The sequence below is a fragment of the Paramisgurnus dabryanus genome, chromosome 1 (assembly GCF_030506205.2).
Source record: "Paramisgurnus dabryanus chromosome 1, PD_genome_1.1, whole genome shotgun sequence".
Classification (NCBI taxonomy): domain Eukaryota; kingdom Metazoa; phylum Chordata; class Actinopteri; order Cypriniformes; family Cobitidae; genus Paramisgurnus; species Paramisgurnus dabryanus.
The window spans coordinates 62376149-62402702 of record NC_133337.1 but is presented as its reverse complement, the minus strand read 5'-3'; the positions used below and the strand labels follow the sequence as shown (position 1 = coordinate 62402702).

Sequence of the window (26554 nt, the reverse complement as noted above, 5' to 3'; positions counted from 1 at the left end):
GAAGTCATTTTTAATGTTTTTTTTCACCTTAAATTTTTCACTTCTGACAAGTGAGAAAATGTAACTTTATAAAAAAAGTGTAGTTGTTACCAATTGAAGTTTTAAATAGGGGAGCCTTCACTTTTTTACAGTACAGTATAATCAATTCATTAATAATAAGAGTGACAATCTGACAAATCATTAATCTGTGTTTGTGTCATTAAGTTCATTCTTCAGTGATCTGTTGTTGTGGTGGTCAAGTGAACGCAAAGTTCATCCTTCCCTCTAACTCTCTCTCTCTCTCTCTCCACATTATCTCCACAACCGAGAAAATGTGGTGGGATTCAATAGCTGGAATTTACGCCTGCCAGAGGGAAATGAGATTTTTTCCCCTGTTCCTGCCACAAGCTGTCCTGTTTCATTTAGAAGAAATTTGGCAAACACAGACCTGATTTAAAGCACGCTCCGAAATAATCCAGAGAAAACACAATCTAACGAAATATAAAAACAGTTACACCCACTTTATAGACCATACTGCTTTATTCTAAGATTCATAAATGACTTTGACATGAAAACAGGCAAAAATAAAAGTCTGTCTCTCTGTGTGTGTGTGTGTGTGTGTGTGTGTGTGTGTTTGTGTGCGTGCACAATACTGTTGAGATCATTGGCATATTTGTGACATACGGTAATAAGTTGGTTTCATAAGGATCCTACGGACTGGGTGTGGATTAACTCAAAAACACATTTTATACCAGTTAATCTGTTTCAGTCACATATTTACACATTCCATCTAAACAGAATAAATGAAATTGTTATGCAAGATAAACATTGTTGCATTCATGTATATTTAAATATGCAAACAGTAAAAGCTACTTGAAGCCATAATGAGACTTACAGCATCATAAAAATTCAACAGTCCTAAGGTTTGTCTATGCTTTATTCTTTTGTAACAACACTTCCAAATTATAAAGAACATTCAGCAATACCACATTATAGCAATAATACAAATTTATGACCTAAGATCAAAGAACACTACAATGGAGTATATTACAAAATCTGCCAAGCTCACAGATATCTAGTTGTTCCCAAAGGCACTGGCCAACTAACTTGTGTACAAGAAAAGGACATTTGGCAGGACAACACAGATTCATGTGCTTTGATATGCTTTACAATCACTGATCTATACATTTGTGCATGTTGTGCATGTAACACATTTAACTTTGGCCAAAGATACTCAAAAATGTGCTGACCCTTGTCTGAAGGCCATGTCAGATTATTAAAGACATCTTTCTTCCCTTATTTTCCTCTTTTACGGAGAAAACCAAACAACTCTGCTAATGGATTACTGTTGGTCTCTCACTAAAATAACATTTGATTTATACAAAGGCACAGATGTTGAGATATATCAAGATAGCAATACACTGAAAACAGCCTGAAATAAAGCACGAAAATATGAAAATAAAGCGAAAAAAAAACATTTAAACCTAAAACGGCAAAGTGACTCTTTGCATAGTCTGTCACATTATTATTACTATTATTATTATTATTATTATTATTTTAAGAAACAAAGAGAGATATTTGTTTCACTCATATGTCAGTCTCAGTTCAATTTGGACGAAAAACGAAACAAAACCAAAGCTACACTAACTGATCAACTTCTACTGTCTGTAAAATATCAAGCAAACTACTACAAAAATAAAACAAACTGCATTGAGGCAATATACACAATACAAATTTAAATAGTACCCCTGTCACATATTAGGTACATATTCAGAGTTAAAGAGGAGCATTGTATATACCAAATAGCATACACATAAAGATAAAGCGTTGCACAGCGAAATTACTCTGCAAGCAGTACATCATAGTAAAACATATGTACCGTCCAGAGATTAATAGTCTTCAGTTACTTTGGGAAAACTGTGAGTGCAAAACAAAAAGGCACTTTGTGGTTTGAATCCTTCAGAGATCATCTGGCAACATTCACAGCTTTAGATAAAGTCAGTTTTAACTGAAATACTTGCTTTATCTGAAAAACACTGAAGAGGAAGTGCAGAGAGATAACGTGAAAACAAACGCTCAGAGAAGATTACCACCACAAACAAACACCGCTTAAGACGGTGGAGGAAATCTGTCCTCTAAAGAACTACAAAAAACAAGTGAAGACTTTGGTGGCAGGCAGAAACAAAGAGGTAGTTTGGAGAAAAGCTGTGGATTGAGCCATGATCCAGCCAAAAAGAAATCTCAAAGCGTTCTGTCGGGGGAACGTGGTGGATGAGGTGGTGTTTTTAGGACTTGTGGTTTGTGGCACTAAGGATAGTGGTTGAAACAGAGCTGTTGTAATTTGCACTTCTGTCAGTGGATGACACACAGAGGCACTATTGAGAGACAGCTTCTGCTGACAGTGTGAGCTGTTAAACTACACAATCACTAAGTTCAGATGTGACATGAAGGAGAAACATTGACAATATACAACGTCCCGGAGTCAAGGAGAGATGTACAATGTCGTGTACTTTTATAAAATACACCTTTTAATAAAGTTTCCGTCGATGTTAAAGAGGAAATGTTTTTATCACTGGACTCTGAAGGACTTTGATGAACATGTTTGCCAACTCACAGGTGCATTTGATCACAACCCAAAAAACAGCATTAATTTATATCAAAAATGTCCTGTCTCTGATAAGTCGGGTTGCATGCCAGCCAGTTCCAGGCCCAACATGAACTAGAGGTCTTCAGGGGTCCAAAGAAATGTACCTGACCCGAAATTACCCGAATTACTTTTTTACCCCAACTCGACGTGCATAAATAATTTTTTTTAAGAAAGACCCAGAGACATACCCGAGAAAATTAGACCCGGCAATTATTTTAAACCCAAATGTAAACGACACAGACGTGTGTGCAGTCTGCATCCCCGCACGCACCAGTCAGACAGAAACCCTAGCATTCCATTTGGCCCACTGCTCCATTTATTTACTTTTGTTATCTGACAACGCAAACCTATATCACGAATTATGTACCTATAGGCACGTATGGACCAGCGTGACAATGTCACGCTTTGCCGCGTGAATGCGTGAGCATGTCACGCTTTCTGTTTGTGTCACTGTCACGTATTGGTACTCAACTTTTTTGTCCTATTTTCAAACCATTGTCGCTTCGGTTTAGGGTTAGATTTGGTGCTTGCGTTAGTATGTCACTTTAAGTATTGGTTTATACTTTTTTTGTTTAAAGATACCAATTGTTGCCTGACGTTGGGGTTAGAGGTGGGTTTGGGTAGGGATGTCATTTTATGTAAATCTAATTTCGTGATACTGGGTTGGACAACGACACTAAGGTAACCACTAAAATGTGCATTTAAAATTGATTGACAGGTCTGTCTCAACGAAAATTAACCTACTACCAGCCACACCATATCGCAAGCGCTCTTGGCAAACAAGGGAGGGGTTGGAAAAGGACTTGATGCAGACATGCGAGATAGTTTGAGTCATCTTGGGTCCGTTTGGCATTAACACATTTATTTAAATTTACCCGAGACCGTTATTACTATACCCCACCCGTGTCTGAGGCACACATCCAAGTTTTAGACCCAAACCCGCTTGGGTCTCGGGTCGGACCTCGAGTTTTCTGATCTAAGTGGATCCGTGAAGACTTTTAGCATGAACCACTTGGTTGTGTGTCGCTCCTCAAGAAATGAAATGAAAATTCCAGATTGTTTTTTTTTAAAATAAACAGTAAAACTTATTGAAATGACTGTACTGTACTATCTCTCATAGAGCTTTATATTAAATTACACATGGTGTCTAAGCAAAGACTAAAATCTGTAAGTCATAGCAAAAGATTTCACTGCTTTAGATTTCCTACTTGATACTGTTTCTCTTCACGTAGAACATTTGAGTTTGGCTTGATATCCATTTAAGTGCTTTAAGTGAGATCCAAGCGCATCTAGTCGGGCGGTCAGACCAATATCTCTCCGTAGACAAAGTACTTAAAATTCTTAAAGTGCAAAGAATTAGTATGACAAAGCCTAAGACATGCATATAAATAATACTCCATTCATAAGCACAGTGCAGGAGTGAGATTGATCCTTCATTTCAACACCAGTACCATACTGTATAATGTACCACACGCTTAACATGAACACACTTTATCAATCCTCACCCTGTATTTTATGATCTACTGTACATCAGGTTGAAGTTGAGAATGTAAATGTGTGCAGTTTGGGCTTCTCTGTACTCAGTCTGACATTGGGAAGAATTTACCAGCACCCGCTCACACTGGCAATGTCTGTGTGAAACTGGCGTGGCAGGCGTCCGCTGGCGCCCCCTTCCAGGAACGAGGAGCGGATGTTGGGCGCTTCAAAAAGCTTTCTTCCATTCTTGTTCAGCTCTGTCAAAACAAAGAGAAGGATTCATACATATTCAGAGTTTATTCTGCATACATGCATGTTAACATTACCACACGGCTTGCAAAACACTCCTTAAAAACAAACGTGAATGTTTCTCTTCTTTGTGGTATGGCATCTTACACACAGAAGCCATTGGCACGTGCCACATTGTTTAGTGGCAAATCTGGTGTCCCGTGGCTCAGAGGCGTAGAATTAGGTAATTCAACAACAACAATAAATAATAACACTACGAATAAATGTCACATGACATAACTTCTATCTATTCAAAATTTTGTTTTCACTCTCATTTTTATGCAATTTCGTAGTTTAGACTTACTCTACGCTTGTCAAAATAAAACGTTAAATATGATTCTCCAGAGTTTGTTCCGCATCTTTTCACAGGTTAAAAAATATGTGTTGAAAAACTGTTTTCCAATGTAAATAAATGTATGTAAAAATGTATTCGCTCTTAAATGATTACTGAGCGTTTTATCTCTGCACTCCTTTGCGCGAAGTTCTGTGAACTGACAGATACGCTTGATTATGATCAAAGATAAAGGACTTTGTTATGATAAACCGATGCCCCAGGGGATGTGAAGGGGAGTTCAAACATGCTGTATTATAAGTTATTTTATTATTTTCCCCTTTGAAGCATTATTTGGCGCATAGTTTATATATGTGACCCCTGCTCGCAATTAGTTATTTTATTCCACCAGTGTCAGTGGACGAGCCACTAAACGCAGTGGCATGTGCCACCGGTAACCAGAAGTGCCACTTGACGAGCCACTTAATACAGTGGCATGAGCCCCGGAAGGTCCATTAAATGTAGTGGCACGTGCCAATGCCTTCTGTGCCTAAGATGCCATGCCACTTTATGTTAAATTGCTAATGGCAATTTCTTGAAAAGTATCAAATACTGTACATAATATTAGTCAAACTTTTTTTAAAGGTGCAATGTGTAGATTTTAGTGGCATCTAGCCGTGAGAATTGCTACCAATGGCTATGTCCACCGCTCAGCACCTCCCTTTGGAAGCAAATAGAGAAGCTACGGTAGCCAGCACAAGACAAACACATTGTTGTCTAAATCATCATAGTGACGAAACACAATCTATAAAGCAGTTTGTCCATTTAGGGCTACTAGGGCGAAATAGCGACTTCCATGTAAGGAGACCCGTTGTGTATGTAGAAAAAAAATTCTCATTCTCAGGTAATAAAAACATAACGGTTCATTATGTAAGGTCTTTATACACCAATGAAAACATTGTTATGTATATCATATTGCATTTTTTTTGTCAGTAGATCCTCAAAAATTTACACATTGCACCTTTAAATCTTAAATAAAAATACATAATCAAATATTTCAAAAAATTACGAACTTTTAAGAACATATCTGTTTATATTGTACACTGATGTATTGAATGAATAAATTTTTTTCTAATCCGTGTTTTTTGTCCACTATCCATGCTTGTCCTAGCTTTGTCCACTATCTTGGATGGATTTTGCTTTTTTTGCAATGCATTCTTGGATTTCACTCTCTATGAAAGATGTAATATTGCTATAGGTTTTTGCCAAAAAATATGTAAGACAACATAATTATATCTTCTGAAACGATTTTGGAACAGCACTTGCACGATGCCTCAATTTGCTTACTAGTTTTTGAAAACAAAGCCTTTGTGTTATGTTTTTTTAGATGACAGATCTCACTTACGGTAAATGTAGTTGACATTGCCAAAGTTCCGGAATTTTGCTGTTTTTGTTGTAGAGAAAGCATTTCTCTTCCTAAGCCCAAACTTGCATGAGTCCAGATTACAAAAGATTTGTGTTTGGCGTCTGATTTCAGTAAGTGAAATAAACAATCGCCTGCATTCAATTACTGTCTTTTTCCTAACTCTTGGGAATGTCAACCATGCCATCATTTTACTTTTAACAGTAAAAGTGCCGCCTCAACCTCAGGCATTGTTTTAATCCCAAACCACCACCAGGCTGTTAAAACAAAACAATGTTTTTGTTTTAGTAAATATGATTTCCATACTGCAGGAAATTATTGTGGTGATGTTGTTGTGGGTGGTCAAACTCCTCACAGCTGCTCTTCATGTCTAATGCTCATGCTCTTGTCACTGTCATGCTGGAAAGTGGACAGTCAGTCAGGCGTCCGTCAGACGTTGTGTAATTGCAAAGCCAAATCCAGTTTCAGTCCTGACACCTCAATAAATCATAATAAATCATAGTAATGAAACTTTGCAGCTGTCTGAGTTATTTAAACTAATAAAAGATGAGTCTTACATGACATGAGAGTCTATCTATAGTACTAACATTCCCTCATGGTTATTCACTATTGCTGGTTTAAAGAGTAACTAAACCCCTGGTCAGAGCCTGACTCCACCCACTGGCAATATTTGAAAAATGCAAGAAAAGTGGGCAGATCCCAACGAAGATAGAGGGGACGAACTAAGTGTGTGGTGAGATCGTAACAAGGGCGTGGTGAGCTTGAACCTGCTTACGTCACGAGTCATTTTTTGCAGTGGCGTGTTTACCATTTTGGGGGCCCTAAGCAAAGTCCAAGGACCTGGGGCCCCCCATGCCCCAACATTAAGAAAAAAATTCTTGGTTTAAAAATACAAATAGTGCCCATTTTCTTATTCAAAAGAATAAAGAATCATTATCTGTCAAAAACATAAAGGTCTTGGTTTTACCACAGTGGTTTCCAAACTTTTTCCAAAAGGCCTCCCTTTTGTACAGAAATATATTTTTAAGCCTATCTCAGATATATCCTTTGCTGGCAAATTCCTTATAGGATGTATTTAAAATGATGTAATTAATACAGTACTGCAACTTCAGTGTGTGATCTTAAAAAAAAAAAAAAAGAAATAAGCGGAATGCTTACCACGCAGACTTTTTATAACTCTGCAATCATTAAATAAAAAATCATTAAATAAGTTAACCGCTTGTGGACAGTAGGGGGCCCCCCAAACCCGTGGGGCCCCAAGCAATTGCATGGTTTGCGTGGTGGGTAAACACGCCACTGATTTTTTGGACCCAACATCCAATGGGAAAATTCAACTGCAGTAGCCACCGTTCAACCTGAAGAGGGCAGCACTCAGACGTTTTTACACCATATATTGTAGTATTGAAACACTTTATATCCAAATGTCAAAAAAATTACTAAAATCAATGAAGAGCACTAATAAAGCATCATTCTTACAGATCATTAACTAAAAAAAGTTGGTTTAGGGTTTAGTTACTCTTTAAGGATGCTAAAATTATACCAAAATAAAAAATGTGTTACCTGTGTGCTGTCAGACTACCAGAACTAAATTTCATTTTGTGACACACAAGGACAACATTTACATGCACCCTCATAATGCACTTATAATGGGATTTTGGCAATATTGTGATTATACTTTACCTCATGTAAACACAATTCCATAAAAACAATGTGATTGAGCTCACAATGGCAGAAAGTATAATCATATTAAAACAGGTGGCGTACGCTTTTTGTTTTTAATCGCAGTATGCGTCCATATAAACGCAGAGGTTAAGTCCAACGGAGGTTGCATTTATCGGTCTCATTTAAGCAGCTGTAATAACTGGCAACTGAGATGTCAAAATACCAGTGGCAGCTTGTGACTGCTCATACAAGGGGCGCAAATTGTGTGTTCCTTATGTTTTCAAAATGTGTGTTTGTTGTGTCATGTGAACCATGTGCGTCATGTGTTTTGTCAAAATAAGTGCCTGCTGCACACGCCTCAAAACCCTTTATGATAAAAGAGACGCTCACGTTCACAAAATACACGTAATACACTCCCTTAACACTAAACCCTGATTACACATGACGAGTATTACGCGAGTATCTGGCAAATGCGAACGTCTCTTTTATCATAAATGTAGTTTGCAACTGCAAAATACACAAGTGGGTAAATGTCAGTGGGCAAGATCACACAGACCAAAACAAAAAAGACCAGAACGAACATTCAAGGAGAGAATAAGCATCAATTTTCACTGTATTTAATACTAGTTGAAGGACATACAGCTCTTTTAAAGCAACACTATGTAGTTTCCATGTAAAAATGACTTACAGCTCCCCCATGTGGTTGAAAAGCGCAACAGTGCCTGGTATCAGACACTCTTCTGCAGGCAGGGGGAGGGGCGGGGCTGCGTGCTCTACCCTCCATCGCCACTTTCAGAATGTGCTTGTAGCAGCTAGGAGGCTGCTCAGGTTGCAGCAACAGTACAATTTGCCCAGTTAAAAGTTGTTCTATCACTGAAATAATTTTAGAGACATTATTTAAAGGTAAAAAAACTACATAGTGTTGCTTTAAATAGTATTGGTGTATACCAAATTTTTTTAATTCCTAGTTTTGTAAAATTCCACTGACCTGAGATGGCGAGCAACATTTTCCTGCGGGCTCCAAATGTGGTGATACCCAGTTCCTTCAGGTCCTGATCGGTCAATGTGAGAAACGTCTGGAGGTCAATCTGAAAACAGACAGAAGTTACTGTATTTTTGTTTACAAATTTTGTAATTTGCATTTTTAATATCCATTTTCGGAATTCGGAAAAACCTGGTAAATCAGACTGAATGAAAGAATGTTAAATTAACCTAATTGTTAGTGGTCTTTTTCTTATTAAAGGACAAGTTCGGTATTTTAGACTTAAAGCCCTGTTTTCAGATTGTTTATGGTGAAATAGAATGGTTTTGACTGAAATTTCGACATTTGCGGGTGCCATGAGAATTTTCGCGTGTTTGTGTTTCAGCTCAGACCTCAGCAATGGGTTTAATGGTGCACTGGAACAATCCTTCCTAAAATGCATTAGACTTTCGTTTACAAAGATGTAAAACTCACCGAGTGGTCAGGGGTGTTCACTGATATGCTCACACAAAAATCGCTGCAAAAGATGCTTTCCAACAGCTGTTTTAGCATTCGTTGTTAACTTGTGGACCTATTTTTCCAAACGCCTCACACCCGTACATTCTTCCGCTTAGAGCTTGAATAATATACACTCCAGCCCAGGTGGTGGCGCTAATCCGCCTTTGCCTATTGCAAGAATAGAAACAAAGTTCCCGGCGCGGAGTAATACCGTACCTCACAGGACATCTAATACAAGTCCATGGGGCTGGTAAAAACTACGATAAAACCTGTTGGAATGCGTCTTTTGGAGCGGTTTTTGTGTGAGCATACCAGTGAACACCCCTGACCAATCGGTGAGTTTCACGTCTTTGTAAACGAAAGTTTAATGCATTTTAGGAAGGATTGTTCCAGTGCACCATTAAATCCATTATAGAGGTCTGAGCTGAAACACAAACACGCGAAAATTCTCAGGGCATCCGAAAATGTCGAAATTTCAGTCAAAACCATTCTATTTCACCATAAACAATCTGAAAACAGGGCTTTAAGTCTAAAATACCGAACTTGTCCTTTAACTCTTTCCCTGCCATTGACGAGTTAACTCTTTATTTAAAAAAAAACGCTTCCCTGCTAATGACGAGTATTTCCGGCTTTCCACAATACCACTATTATCCATCAGGGGGCGCTCTTCCGCAACTTGTAAAACCCGAAAGTATCGCCGTAGTGGCAAACAGCTGTATGTCCGTGTATGTTTTAAGGATCGCTCTGCATCTGATATCTATCAAAACCCAATTAGTATCTGTGCGCTGTCTGAAGATTTCTGAAAAACAGTAATCAAAATCAGATAAACAGACCAAATACTACTCGCTTTATATCACCTGTTATTAAACACTTTAATTTAAAGAATTAATAAACCATGTCTGACTGGTGTCCATTTCTTTATCATAATAAAGTATTGAAATGCAAATTCATTACATTTGGAATCAAATTTGCCTTGATCTTTTGATATATAAAAGGTCTTAGTATCATTATCTCCTAAAAGCCTTCCAGCAAAGATTTTTTCTATACATATATACATATATACATATATTATATTATATAAAGACTATATCAAATGAAAAAACAGACGCTCTGCTTTTAACTCTTTTCCCGCCCAAAAGTTTAATGCCTCCCAATGCTCTTTCAAACAAAAAACCTTTTCATCCTACCTCCATCAGTTCTCTTTTTATCACCTGTCAAATATCAGTAGGTTTCTTCAAAAACACCAAGTTTTGATCCTCAAAACTTAGGGGGATATACAGCTGTTTGCCCTAGGGCAATACTTCTGCATTTTATATGATAATAGCAGTATTGCGGATTGACAAGATAATTTGTCAATGGCAGGGAAAAAGTTAAACAAACAAACAAACAAAACGGGACAAAATTTTCATTTTATCTTCATTTGTTCTCTTTTTTCATAACCTCTTAAATATGGGAAGGTTTCTTTAAAAATACAAAATTTTGAGCTGTAAAGGAATTTTGTAAGAGATCAGAATTAGTTGATGCTTCAGTTTTTTATAAATTGGTTAAGAGTGCCACCTAGTGGATAATAGTGGAAATATTGATTACCGTAAAAACTCGTCAGGGTAGCGTTATTGGCAGGGAAACCTTTTTCTCTTAATTCACAAGATAACTGGTCAATGGGAAGTTAAAAAACCCCCCTTTTTAATATTAAAATAATTGATGTAACAATTCTCCAGAAAAAAATAATCAAAAAGGCTGTGAAGTGAAGAGATTAATTTTCATATAACCTGGCCCCAAGAGAAATGTTTGCAACATCCGTGAGTTTTGAATTACATTCCGTAAGAAGAAAGTGGAAGATCTGATAATAATATATGGCGCGGTTTCCCAGACAGGTTTAGATTAATCCAGGTCTAGGCCTTAAACAAACCTTAAAAAAAACAATATTGGTGTGCATCTTGACAAAACAATGGCACTGGTACAGTATATGCTTCCTTTAGTCATTTTTTAATGATTTTTATCATCGTGAAATGTGCTTAAAAAGGCAGTTTGAGAAAATTTTTGCTGCAGCATGTAAGCTGTCAATCATAGAGGTGGGTGGAACAGCAACCCAGGCCGAATACTCTTAGAGGGAAGTTCACAAATCAGACCTTTTCAATTAGAAGATGATACAAAGGGTGGAAAATGGTCATAAATTACTTAAATTTGTTATGTTTATTTGGCATAAACCTTTTGTAATATTAAAACTACACCTCATGGAACATAATAAAATAACAAAAACCACTTCATGACCCCTTTAAATGAGTCATTATATTAATAAATGTACGTTATTTTAGTTTGTACTTTAATTTAGCTTTTAATTACCTGTATTGAACAACAGAAGTACAAATTAAATAGAAAGACTTGCGGCTTGCTGTTTGTTATATTGGAAAAATGTGATTCCTCTGTTGTGGGACTGTGTTGAACTCCGTAGATTCCTGTCATTTTAATTTAACATCTTTCATTTAAACTCAAACTCACAAATGAAAAGGAAACTCAATACTGAATTGCGCATTTTGCCGAGCCGTGGTGAACATTGTAATGTGTCAAGACGACAAGACCCTGATGTGTTTACAAGATGACAACCAGAACCAGATTTTGGACTTCACAGTGAATTCCTGCATCTAGGAATGCAGAGCTCTGCATGTTGCGTGAATCGGATAAATATTTCTTTGGCTATTCGCTGGACTTTTTGGCTGTGTGGTAGAAGATGCATCGTTGTAGCTTTAGTCACCAACACAAGACATGTGCAGTGTATTAATAATGGCACATCCCATGTGAACAGCATAACCTATTTACACTGAACCTTTGAATGTCAGACATTATGAACAAACATATTTACATGCATTTACATGATCTGGAGTCCCATCATTACCTCCTGCTGTTGAAACACATCTGTGTACTTTCCAAGGCCAAGTTTACTGAAAAGCTCAGGTAGATCCGATCCTTTGAGTGATGTGTTAAGATTACAGCCGTTTGTTCCCGTCATTGAAGAGATGCAATCCATGTAGTTACTGCTGCTCAGGTAGTGCTCTAGCCCAAAATACAATTCAAACGGTTAACTTCAGCCAAGTACGCATTGCAGTCCATCAATTTTGGGATTTTAAGGCTCTCAATAGAAACAGAGACATCTTTCTGGCCCAATTGTATTTACACTGACAGCATATAGTGGCAGCTATTTAAGAATGCATTTCAGACCGATAGCAATACTTAACTATGTTGAGCGTGCAAATTCAGGCTGACAACAACAATAAAGCACACATTGTCTTTGTCTGACTGATGATACAGATGGATGCTGAAATCAAAAATGAATGGCAACCAACAGAAAAAATCCACTACAGTGGCAGATGCCAATGCTATCATGCTAATGCTAATTTAGTTCATAAATCAAAACTTAAAACATTTGATTGCACAAAACAATCACTTATGTATACTGACAATCTCACCCGTTTTATTCTGTTTTCTTTTGGGGCTGATGGGCAAGGAGAAGTCACCGTGTGCTGGGAGCCCGCTCCCATTTCGCTCCCTCCAGTTATCCGAGTCACTGCCACTCGCCACTCCCTCTCTGCTGCTGGAGCGGGACAGAGCCAAAGTCGACCCCTAAAAAATGCATCATTACAAACCTCCAACTGCAATCATGTTTTTTAACGCACGGAGCCTGTGATTTAGCATGACCTGAGTTTAAGTGCATCTGCTGGGGAAGTTCATCTCACCTCATATGTAGTGGACATTGTGGGTTTATAGGACACATGGTTCGCTCTGCGCAACTCCTTAATGGTCTCTGCAGGCATGGACTTTGAAAAGCCAAGACCGCTCCATGTGTTAGTTGGGGTGCGGACCTCTGTTACCACTGGCTTCTTCAACATGGCTAACAAAAGACAGAAGAAAGTGTTTTTAAATTACTGGTTGACCAGTACGGTTCTTCAAATTTGAGAAAGCAATTATATCAGCAATAAGGCTGATCTAATTCAAATGTAGCAACAATTATGTAGTTTATTCACAAGTTATTTTGTATAAATACAATTAAGTTTAGCACTTTCTCTAGCTGTTATACTCAAAAACAGGTTGTTTTCTTAATCTTTACTCAATTTACTCAATAAATATATATCAAATTGAGTAAAGAGCATTTTATATATGAATACAAAATTGAGACTACAAGCTACCTAAAGTCTGAATTTCACGTGCAAATAAAGCGAGTCAACTCAAATCATCCAACAACGCATGAATAGCGCAATTTATTTGCTTAATTCGTGCCTGGTATGAACGCAGATTTACACCAAAACACTTAAGAAAGTTTTATAATGGTTCTATGTTTGCTTAAAGGTGCCATTTTTTGTAATCCCATTTTTCAAACTTTAGTACGTGTGTAATGTTGCTGTTAAAGACACACTATGCAGTTATTTTAACTTAATATAACAGCTTCAAAGTCATTTCGATGGTAAACGAAGTCATAGTATGGCGAATCATCCCCCTGTTGAGGCTCGGGAAGGACGCCGCTACCAAAACCAGCAATGCAAGCTTGAGAGAACCGCCCCTGACAAATCTCGCGAGAATCACGACTTGCTTTACGGCAATGACGTCACACACGTTAGGCTTGTTCGACTTCGTGCAGCGCTGCAAGAACCGGCAGTCGGATGACGTAAAAGTACCGCGAGAATGATCCGAGACGGCACTTTGACGTCATCCGGCTGTCGGTTCCTGCAGCGCTGCACGAAGTCAAACAAGCCTGTAACAACAACTGCACGCGCGCATTTGAGACGTGATGCTCGATGAGGGAAACAGCTAAGAAAACCCGTTCGGAAGAGAGTAGAAAGCGAAAAAGAGAATCTGACCGAGTTAGGAACCGGACAAGAGTCCCACTCGGTCAGGTTTTTACTCGTTGGCGTGAGCTAATAGACAGCCCTGGATGCAAAAGGGATGCTGATCTGGCGATCTTGTTGATGGACAAGTAAGTAAATCTCTTATTTGTAAATTTGTTTGCGGTCTATGTTGTATGTGGTTGCGCTTGCTTGTAGTGTGTATTTTTTTACTAAGCTGTTCATTCATCCAGTGTTGATAATTAGACCAGTAAAATAACTTCAACAAGGGTCTAGCTAGCTTACGATCATAAGAGCATTTAGCAGACTTGCTAACAAACACTCGTTTCTCTTACATGTTTTTTTTGGCCATCTAAACTCAAGTGTTGTGTTGTGATGTGTACGTAGTCATTTGTCTAATTTCGATTTCTTATGGCCAACGAATAACGGCCAATGTTATGAAATAATGCAACGTATACAATTAACTTTGTCAATACATTTTGTAATGTTTACATTACAATTAAAAAACAAATGAAATTATACAGTAGACATAACGTTAGACTATAGACTGTTTACTTGTGATTAAGCTGCAATCTTGTAAAAACGTAATAAGCCAGCAAACGCGGTAGGCTACTTTTATTATTATATGCCTACTCTACACTTGGCATAAACTTCATATTATCCTATTACCATCATCTGTAGTTTAGTAGACATGCAGTAGCCTAATATTTGTATGAAATTGTGAAACATTCCCTGGTCATTATCTTCGGAGTCCATCTCACGCCCAACATTATCCTTACAGGTACGTACAGAGTGGGCGTGCGAAATTACGACAGTTGCAAGTTTTCCCCAGTGACTCTAGGGGTCGCTGTTTGACAAAAACATCAAACTGCATGGAATGCCTTTAAAGCATAAATAATACCTGTAAAATTATAAAGCTCAAAGTTCAAAGCCAAGCAATACTAATTCTTTTACAGAATTTACTTTTCAAGGACTATAGAAAATGTCTGGTTTGAACTACAGCCCTCTACTTACATTTACATTACATTTAGTTATTTTGCAGACACTTTTGTCCAAAGCAACGTACAGATGAGGTAACAATAGCAGCAATTAGAGCAACACAAGAACAGCAATATATACAGTAAGTGCACTAGAACGAATCTCATCAAATCTAGCACAATATACATAGCCAAGGTAGATGACGACAATATTCTGAATTTTTGTCTAACCTCCGCCTACAGGAATATGCCAAAAGGGACGTGGCCTGGTTGTGATTCCCCAGAGCGAAGAAGAAAAGTTGCATTATTAGAGTGTTTTCGTCCAATAAATTGTAGGAATTGTCTGCACATTTTGTCGCCATGCCAATGAGATGCTGTTATTTTCATCCCAGAGTCAAATCCTATTTATTTGGCCTTTGTTGATGACAGCTTTCTCAATCTGGCCTGAACTTTCCAAAAAACGTGCACTAAGCTGCTTTTGAATCACAACACATGCGGTGGGACTAGCTACATTATCAGAAGTCATTACGTATTTACGCATATTATGATGTCTAAATCCTTTCATTCAATTGCAGTCTTTTTTGCAGTTTGATGATATTTCTTAACATTGTGATACACCCATAATTGTCAGAAATAAGAGCTTAATAGGAATTTCATGCCATATACGATCTTTCAGCATTGTCATAATTCAACCAAGCCCAACGTTTTATAATACAACTGTGCCACATTACAATAAAGTTTCAATATAAATCCTTAACAATGAAGTGTTTAGAGATTGAGCACATTCCTCTTTCTCAGGCCAATAGTTTTATAGTATGAACACTGGACACAGGACATGAGGTACAACAAGGATCTTTTATTTACTGTGAATATGAAACACTGCTCGCTCTCGCTGCCAGACATTCAGTGTGTGAATACACTCCAGTTCTGGCTTTGTTCTTTGCTGGCACGCTAGACTAAACATATCCAGTGTCCAGTTACTCCAAACCGCCTCCCAGCCGAATTGTTAACAGTATAGATGGGTGGGAGACACAACGTGCTGGATGTACTAAGTTAAACTGCGATTTAATTGGTCGATCACATACCTTTGGTCGCCAATAACTTCTTTTGCTCGTAGTCAAAAGCCTGTAGAGGAGAAAGAGAGAAACCCAATTATGTTTAAGCTTCTGGAAAGTATTTAAGAGTTATGTCCCTCATTTCTCCTGTCAGTTCGGTTTACGGTACAAGGAGGGTGAATGGTAAACACTCCCTCGGTCTGTCATAACCCATTATCAGACTGTGCTGAACCCATTGCTGTTGACTCTCAGTGTGTTCAGAAACACGAGAACGTGTGTGAGATCACAGAGATTATTTCCATATATGTTAAAATGAACCTAAATGTGATGACATCCCTGCTTGAAATAATGTGATAACTGTTACTGAATGAAAGCCTTTGATTCAATAGAGACAGAAGTGATGCTGTCTGAGTTTTATCATCACCTGCATGTTGGTAAAGGAGGATTGGGACGGTAGACGGATTCTGTCCGAGTTCTGCTGAGCGGCCCGTTCTGCTGCTCGTTCACTTCCTGGTGCGCGTTTATCGGTGACGGGACTTTCAGAAGCGCTGGAGTCTGAGTCTGACAACAAAGAGTCTGAGCTGGAGAAACAGATAGTAAACATAGGTAACAGATCATATAACTTCTCTTTCAACAGACTACAGTCCTATTCAGACAGTAATTGTTTCTCATGAGGCTGTCTGTAAAAATACATTTGCATGCCTCCTCTGCAATAAAACTCATTCGAATGAAGATAAAATGGATGTTTGAGTTTGTAATTCGAAACACCCGGAAATGCGCTGCACGTGTGGTTAATTATACGATAATTCACATGACCTGTACCCTTTCAAATAAGGTAATAATAGACCATTTAATTCTAAAGGCAAATCATAGGGTTGTAAATGGACATATAAAACTGTCTCTTAAGAATGCATCTTTCTACACAGAAGACTTTATTTTGGGCAAAAATTATACAGAGACCGGTTTACATGTCCATTAACAACCCTAGGATTTGCCCTAAGAATGAAATTGTCTATTATTACCTTATTTGATAGGGTCATGAATAACAATGTTGCACTCTGCTATGATTGGCTGTCAGTCAGTAGCTGGTCAGTCACTCAGGAGCTGGTAGCTCTCAAAGCAAACAGACCTTATATGTTTTAGCCTGTATCAAACGAAAATACAGATTTTGAGGAATAAACAATTGTTTAGATATATGGACCTGCAAAAGTAACTGTAATGTCAATAATAGAACTTCTGCCTAAACGATAGCATATAGCATTTTCTAGCATATAGCGTTATCTCGGCAGTCACAACTGTGAGCATTGTATCAACATTGTACTCATACTTTAATGTTGGTGGCGTACATTGCGACTCTAACATCACAGTCTGTGTTATATTGAGATTGGTCTGTTTTCCAGTGGTCTTTTGCATGCATGAGGTTTAAGAAGGAGGAAACAATCACATTTGAGGCTCATTGCCATCAGTAGCGTAACGAGCCAACACCGGGCCCCTAAGCAGGATTATCAAGGCGGGCCCTTTACTACAGCACGTGATGACGCAATGTCCACAAGCAGGCTACAATTAATGGGACAGGACAGGATCATAGAGACATGAGATGACTGACAAAATCAGAAATAGCCTATGCGCACCACAACAAAAACATAACACTGGTGACAGCGCACCATAACATATGAAACAACACTGCTGGTGACAGCACACTATAACATTTTGTTACTCACTGCTATGACTACACGCACACATACACCTAAGTCTAAATACATAAAAAAAGATGCTCACTGGGGGGAGGGGCTCTGGGGGGAGGGGTACTTCGATGGGTAACATGTTTAATACTGATGACAGCAAAGCCACTGGTGTGTTTCAATGACATTCTGGACCTCTGATAGGATTTGATAAGTTTCAGCTTTAAAGCTGTGCCAGAGGTTGACCCCAAATATTTTAAAAAGAGCATCTGAATTTTAAATGATGCAAATCTATGAGTTTGACACCCTATATCCATTTGTTCCACATGTCATTATGCACAATTGATCAAACTTTAAAGGAAGTTAAAAGAATCAACCTCCTTGAATAATTCTAGGCATAAGATACCCAAAAAGACTCTTACATGTCTTATAAATTAGCCATAGAGATTCCCTATGCTGGTCAGCAGCTAAAACAATCATATAGTTAGGTTTGATTTGTGTAATCAAAATAAATTATTTTATTAAACTATGCCTATACAATGAGTTATATCCAGTGTTATCCAGTTAACATAATGTAATTAAATGAGTGACAAACACTTTAATTCTTTACACGTTTCTAGTCTTCTATTAAGTTTTCTCGACGTGGGCACCATTCTTACCTCTCTCTCTCTCTCTCTTTCTCGCTCGCTCTCTCTCTCCTCTACAATGTCAAATTATCCTGTGTGAGAGCGCGTTCTTGCAGTTCTGAGTTTTTTCGCTTGAGTTGCATAACTTGCGCGAAGACGCGTTTAAAGGGGAAAGCGCGTGTTTTCGCGGCAATTGCGCCGCCCAATTCGCGTAATTTGCATCGGCCTGTGAGAACGCACCTGGTTGCGTCTTTGCATTGACTTTGTATGTAATCTGTTCGCGCAAATCGTTAAACTTGCGTTGGTGAGTATGCCCTATAATGAATGGAAACGCATTATTCCCTTCACTTCAGTGCACACGCACCAGCGCAGCGAGTGCACGCGCACAAGCGCAGCTGGTACACTGGCAAGAGCAGAGCGAGACCTTCAGCCTATGTGCCGGGGCTAAGCCCCGGACGGCCCCGTTGAAAACCCGTGAGAAAGCCTGGGAACAGCGGATAGCAACGAATATGTGATAGGGCCCGCCGACTGTCAATCAAATTCTTCCAGATCGGGCGGGCCCCGCTTACCCTGGGCAACGCTTACCCTGCTTACCGATAGTTACGCCCCTGATTGCCATGTACAGAACCCTTATTATTAATCTATGCCTACATAAATACAGTTTTAAATTCTACGGCACCTTTAACATATTATTTCAAGGCATTCTTTGGCACAATTTCGAAGCATTTACACCTCAGTGTGCACTTTACTCTAACCCTGATTGAAGAGAACATAACAATTGCAGATCATGTCCGAAGAGCGATTCATTTACATATAGATATGCTTAGGGCTGGGTATCGATTCAGATGTTCCAGATCGATTCGATTTCGATTCTTGATTCAATTTTCAATTTTTTATACTCAATTCTCGATTCAACTAAATGAATATAGATTTATTACAAATACTATATATAAAAAAAAAAGAAATTAAAAGCCAAAACACTATCTTCGCCATTGCCTTGCTTGCAAAATCTAAAATGCTTCCATACGTCTTTTTATGTGAAGGTGGCATCAACGTCAATGAAGCACCTGAAACCGCCATTTTAAGCACTGAATGAATGAATGACAGGCTCGCCTCTCGCTCCTTGGTAACATCGCGCAAGGCAAAAAAGAGGGTGACATCTAGTGAAGAAGACTAGTAATTAGATTAACGTTAATACGTTCAATGTTTGCAGAAATAAATATGAAAGAAAAAAAATCGATTCTGCTCTTTGATAATCGATTTTGAATCAACCACGTAAAAAAAAAACGATTAATCGAAAAATCTATTTTTTTGCCCAGCCCTATACGCTGTTGAATTTAGGTTGTGATTTTTAATGTAACTCAATGACGTCCTCTGTTGGTTGGGCAGATACCAATATGGCCACTCAAACACTTCCAGTAAAAACCTTCTTGCTGTTAGTTTAGTTTTTTTGTGCACAATCTAGATAATTGATTTAGAGATTGTGTGGTTCAGTTGTGTACGAAATGATTGTGAGTGTTAAAGGTGTTCATACTGTAGGATTGAGTTCTTGGTGCCCTGTAACAGCTCAAGGGTTTGTCTCTTTCCTGAGGTCGTCTTACATGAAGCCAGCATCTGCTTCAGGTCATTACTGTTTCCAGAATGAGACGGACTGCGGGGCATGCCCACTTCCACAAATGTATCTGAACCTGAACACACACAAACACAAAACACAATGTTATTCTTTTCTCCTGTTCCCATATTGAATGTTGTAGTTGAATAGTTTAAGACTGTATTCCTGCACCACCGCATCAAAGAATCGAACAGACCATTTACCTTCATTACTTCTAAAGAATAACTTTAATGTAACTGACTTTAAATCACATGGAAGTAAAAACACACACACGTATATGCTGAACATACAGCCAACTTAAACAGATTTTACCACAACAATGGCTCTGCACGGAAAACCTATTTCCACAAACGCCACTTCAAAAGGACAGGAAAAGAAGAGTTTAACCATATGAACCCGAGCTTATATTTGTCCGTAATTAGACCGTGCAAAGTCAATAAAATTTTATTTTCAATCTACAGAAGGTCAAGAAGTGATTGCAAGTCAAATGTTGACATAACTTAAAAGTAAATGCCACTGGTTGCGTTAGCCTGGAATTAAAGGGAACACAATATACCTTCAATTAATCTGACCTCGAAAAGTGCCAGGTATGAAATGTTAATTGGTGGCATATGCTGCAGTATAAACAAATCTTACTGACATTTACCAGAGTCAATTACTCAGTCCTGACATATGCCAAGGATTAGTTTAGTGAAATATGCCATCATGGATTGACTGTAATAGATTCTCTGACGGCTGCTCTGTAATAAGGAAATATGTGAACCTTGGTCTTGGCTGGATTTGCTGGACAGCGGTTCAGAAGCACAGTGAGCGTTGGCTTCCTGCACAGAGTCATGAGAACCATTCAGAACCTTGTCGGCCAAAGATGCTGCAGAGATCACGTACATTGAGCTGGACTGCTACAGTACACAACACACAAACACACAATGTGGCAAATATAAGACGTTCAATATTCATGGCTACTTTTCACACTGCCCACAACAACTGTTTAAACACTCATTTAGCTGTTAAAAATGTAAGAATGGCATTATTAAAGGATTATTCCACTTTCATTAAAAATCCCAATAATTTATTTACCCCCATGTCATCCAAGATGTTTATGTCTTTCTTTGTTCAGTCGAGAAGAAATTAAGTTTTTTGAGGAACACATTCCAGGATTTTTCTCCATATAGTGGACTTCATTGGACCTCAAAAGTTTACAGTTTCAATGGAGGACTCTACACGATCCCAACCAAGGCATACGGGTCTAATCTGGCCAAACGATCGTCATTTTTGACAAAAAAGTACCCTTAAAAAGAGTTCTCATCTTTGCACTAGCCGTGTGATACACCAGCGTGACCTTACATATTACGTTATCACATTGAAAACTACTGCTCCAGTGTTTACAAGTGTTGAGAAAGAGGACCGTTCTGGCATTTCTGTACGTGAAATAATATTAATTAATGTCTTGGTGTCAGTTTATTGTTTAAAGTGACACTTTGTAGTTTTTCAACCTTCATAATATATTTTCAAGACCCTTGTTATGGTACATTGACTTAAAATAGGTTGAAATAGAGCTTTTACTCGTACTTTTAAACTTGGGGTTTCGGGTAGTAACCCAAGCACAAAAAGAACTACAAAAATCTGTTTTACAGCATACGTCACTTCCTCCACTTCCTCAAATTTGGACGTGAGAGCACATCTATTTATTTTCCTGATGTTTTTGTCATGGCCGAAGCAGCAACTTAGAAAGAGAAACCCAAGGTTTTGTCGGAGGAGACCAGAAAGAGAAAATGGGAGAGTGACAGAATAAAAGGAAGGATGAGGATCAATTTTATTGGGCCAGTGTTGGCTCGCTGGCGTGAACTAAAGGAGGAGGAGGGGTTTCTGACCGATGCTTACTTGGCCGTCATGCTTTTGGACTAGTAAGTAATGCTATATTGCTTGCATAAGTCCTGTCTGGTGCCCGAACACTATTTATTTTTTTGAACGTGAATTTTACTGGAGGCTACTTGGAGAGTGTAGAGAGAGACTTATATCATGTAACACTGTGGCGCCGTGGTAACCTCATGGACCTACGACAAAGGCGATCTGGGTTCGATTCCACTTTAAGGCAATTTTTTTTATATAAACTTTAACCAAGCGACCACCATTACAACTGGCTTGTTAACGTGAGCTATGCGATCTTTTGGCGTTTGAAAAAAATAAAACCCATGAAATTATATTCATTTGCGACAGTGCTGCTGCATTGTGGCCTCTAGGGATGCTAGACATGAAAAATACATGTCCAGCACCCCCTAGTGGCCAAAAAAGTTCCGCGGTGTGCCTTTAAAAATTGTCCGCAAGTGTGCGTTTCACATATGTAACCCTGGCACATCACACGGCTAGTGCAAGAAGAGATGTTGTGGTTTAAAAGTAGTTTTTTAGGCTAAAATAATGATGGTTTTGCTAGCCACAAGACCCTCGGTTGGGAGAGACATTTTTAACTGCTTTGAAACTGTGAACCATTGAGATCCAATAAAGTCCACTACATGGAGAAAACTCCTGGAACGTTTTCCTCAAAAAAAAAAAAAACCTTCTTTACTGAACAAAGAAAGACATTTTTTTATGAAAGTGGAGTAATCCCTTAAAATCATCATTCATCTTAAAGGGGCCCTGTTATACACCCGGCGCAATGCGTGGCACAAGTGTTTTTTGCTAGTTTAACCTGGCACAGTTATAATTTTCATGTCCAGCGTCACATTGTTTAAATTTTGAGGCAACTTAAATAGACTACGTCATTGACCAAGTAAAACCTGGTCTAAAGTCAATGCCGCAATATCGTTTTTGTTATTTAAAGAGGGTGTTAGTAATATGCATTTGCAAAAGTGTATTTGGACACACCTTAAAAATGCACTTGCGCCATGCGCTATAGACCATGCACTTAGATGGTTAAAATAGGGCCCTTAGAAACATAAAATTTGATATTTTGCTATCTAATGTATTAAATATCCATGCCTTTATAATTGTGAATCAAGTGTCCAAAAGTGTCTAAATGATTTTTGGGGTGATTGTATAAAACATTTTTGTAATAAAGCAAAACTTGCTCACTTTGCCACTGAGGGGTGACATGGCCTTATTGCAGTCTGATACTCCTGTGACTTGTGTGTCTATAGGGGCGAGACCGGGCGGTGGGGACGGGGTGTTCTGGGTGTAGCCTGTCACTCCGGACAGCAGCATGCTGGTTAATGTGGCCTGTGCAGCTGGGAGAATCATCAGGGGTGAAGAGAAACCTAAAGATTTAAGAAATACAACACTGAATCTGACCAGTTCTTTTCATTAATGCCGTTGAATTATTCTAAAATAATGTACACCCAAGGTGGTATTGAGGCATGAAGCGAAGCGTTACACCGCAGGCAAACATAACAAATGTTTAGAATATTACCGTAACATTAAAGATTACACTTCATCCTTGCAATTAAACCACCTATACTGAAGTCATAAATCTGGATTTCAATTCATATCTGTACCTGTAAAATATGCTTATATATAAACTGTCTGTGTGTGCTTGTGGAGGGTGATCTGGTCTTTACCTGGAGTACTGGTTGGACTGGCCAGTGAATTGGACCAGAAACTTGGGCTGGGTGTTCCAGTAGTGGGTGTCTGTAACGGACTGATGGAGGTGTTGAGGGCATTGAGAAGAGAGTTGCTGGACGGTCCGCTCATGGAGGCTGTTGTAGGCCCCAGAAGACCTAAAGGTATATAGACACAGATATAAACCATACTCACACAGTCAAAACATGAACAATTAATACAAGCATTACACTACTTGAATTTTGACAAGTACTGTACAGGTACTGTACAGTATGACGTTGATTTGGTTACAATAAAAAAAACGAACAACAGCAGATTTCCTGATTAAAGTTGAGTGTCATAGAGCTGTTAGGAGTCAAATGCCTGCTTTGATGATTAATTCATGTAAACAGTTGCATATTTCTTTAGTTGGGTTGCAAAACTTAGGAATTTTGGAAAAGTGGTCAAAATTCCAGGAATTTTGCAACCCTAGTCTTTAGTAAATGTAAATAGTCAGGACAGGTTAGACACCTAAAACATTTTTGCTTCAATTGTGTGTTCTTTTATTTTTTTTTCTATTTGTTATTATTGACTGTTTTCTTTAAAAAAAAATAATAATAATAATCATTGTTTAAATTTAGGCTGGTAAAATTCATATCTAGTATATATAATGCAGAGATGACTATTGACAGGCGACCCTATAAATGGACGGAGTGCTGATTAAACTATAAACATTTAGGATAATTTAAGTACATGTGTGAACAAAATCTGTGCTAGTGGTTTTTCAATCTTACATATTGTGCCTTTAAATAAAGAGCCGGCCCTCTATATACATGAATTAAGCATCTGCTTAGGGCCCCGTCGCCACTAGCGGCCCTTCACTACAGTCCCCCACCCATAGACCTTGACCATGAACTACAGTGGATATAAAAAATCTACACACCCCTGTTAAAATTGCAGGTTTTTGTGATTTATAAAATGAAAACAAGATGAATCATGTCAGAACTTGTTCCATCTTTATTGTGAAATTGCAACCTATTTATTAAAGTGAATAACAATAGCAATAATTTACATGATAAAATTAAAAATTAAAAAATGTACAATAACCTGATTGCATAAGTGTGCACACCCTTTTACAATAGTGATCATGGTAGTGTTCAGAAGCAACCAATCACATGTAGACTTAAGTTAAATATGATGTAGTAGTACATACCTGTCATCAATTAAAATAACTTTTTAGTGAGGATTTTCTTCTGAATAACATCCAACTGAAAAAGCCATTGGCTGTATAGAGCTACTCAGCAGGTACATGATCCCATTGTTGAAAAATATAAATCTTTGTTACACCGACAGGGTTACAAAACATTTCCAAGACACTGAATATACAATGGAGTACAGTAAAAACAATAATCAACAAGTGGAGAAAATATGGCACAACATTGACATTCCTTAGACCAGGGCATCCACCTTAAATTGATGAGAAAACCAGGAAAAAAATGTAAGGGAGGCTGCCAAGAGGCCTACAACAACATTAAGATAATTGTAACAATATCTGGCAAGTACTGGTTGCTCCCTACATGTGACAAAAATCTCCTGAATTCTTCATGTTTTGCTATTAGCATTTTTAAACCACAAATACCATCAAGTCCATCTAAAGTTTGTAAAAACAAATATTTCTATATTCCAAATCCATATGGAATAATGTATGATAGTCCATTGAGACCAAAGTTGAACTTGGGCCGTTATACCAAAATATATATTTGGTGCAATAAAACCCACAGCACCTCACCAAAGGAACACCATGCCCACAGTAAAGCATGAAGGTGACAGCATCATACTTTGTGGCTGCTTTTCTTCAGCTGGAACTGGGGTTTTAATCAGGGTGGATGAAATAATGAATAGCTCCAAATACCTGTCAATTTTGGCCCAAAACCTTAAGGCTTCTGCCAAAACACTTAAGATGAAGAGAGATTTTACCTTACAGCATGACAATGACACAAAGCACACATCTAATCAACAAAGGAATTACTTCACCAAAACAAGATCAAGGTTTTGGAATGGCCCAGCCAGAGTCCGGATCTAAATCCCATCCAAAATATATGGGGTGATCTGAAGAAGACTGTGCACAGGAGACACCCAACCAATTTGACAGAGTAAGAATGCTTTTGCATGGAGAAATGGCAAAATATTGCAAATTCAAGATGTGTGAAATTGATTGACACATACTCATTAAGATTGAATGCTGTGATAAAATCTAAAGGTGCTTAAACTAAGTTTTAGTTTAAGGGTGTGCACACTTATGAAACCTGGTTATTGTCCAACTTTACTTGCCATTTTTTCACCACAAAATTATTCCTTTTGTTATTCACTTTATAGATTGGAAGTACAAAATTTAGTTGGAACAGGTTCCAAAATGATTCATCTTGTGGCGCTTTTCCATTGCATAGTACCCCACGGTTTAGTTTAGTTTGGGTCGGGTCAGCTCACCTCACTTTGGCGTGGTTAGCTTTTCCATCGAGTTAAGTATCACTTCGGAGTGGGAGGGATTATAGGCGTGTCGTTATATTTACGCTGCCTACTGCTGTGACATCATACACGTGAGAGCGTTGTTGTACATTCCCATACATTCATTTATTTCTCAGTCTGCCACAAAATTAAAATTGGCCACCACAAATAGATGTTTGCACATCGCATTTATAACTACCTCTGTCTTACATGACAGTTTCTGTTCAAACACCCGACCCGTGGCGTCAGTCGACGGCGCTCCACTGAGCCTCATTCAAGTTGCATTTAAGCATATATAATGCGGACGTGCACGTCGCGAATGTGCCGCCACAAACTGCAAGCCTGGAAAAAACTGTTATGGTGTCCCGGATTCTCAACCTGCGGATGTTTTTCATCGCTAAAAGGGTGTTTGGAAACTTATAGCAGAACACAGATAACAACATGTTTGCTTGAGACAGCGCAAGCTAGCAGTAAGCTAAAGCTAATATTTACATTATAGCGATGA

The 26554-nt window shown here is 38.4% G+C and overlaps 1 protein-coding gene across 3 annotated transcripts in view; it reads right to left on the bottom strand.

The window, feature by feature from the left end:
* Nucleotides 1–898: 898 nt before the first annotated feature.
* The window catches only part of bicc1b (BicC family RNA binding protein 1b), a 112221-nt gene continuing 86565 nt past the window's right edge, over nt 899–26554 (bottom strand). For all 3 annotated transcript variants that reach the window (XM_065242775.2, XM_065242773.2, XM_065242776.1), the window contains 11 exons: nt 23565–23723; nt 23083–23264; nt 20777–20912; nt 19936–20089; nt 16518–16674; nt 16124–16163; nt 12958–13112; nt 12691–12844; nt 12120–12277; nt 8735–8834; nt 899–4359 (listed from right to left, as the gene is read on the bottom strand). In XM_065242775.2, the coding sequence (XP_065098847.1) occupies nt 4229–4359; nt 8735–8834; nt 12120–12277; nt 12691–12844; nt 12958–13112; nt 16124–16163; nt 16518–16674; nt 19936–20089; nt 20777–20912; nt 23083–23264; nt 23565–23723 (1526 nt within the window). In that variant the 3' untranslated portion in view covers nt 899–4228. The remainder of the gene's footprint in view (nt 4360–8734; nt 8835–12119; nt 12278–12690; nt 12845–12957; nt 13113–16123; nt 16164–16517; nt 16675–19935; nt 20090–20776; nt 20913–23082; nt 23265–23564; nt 23724–26554) is intronic.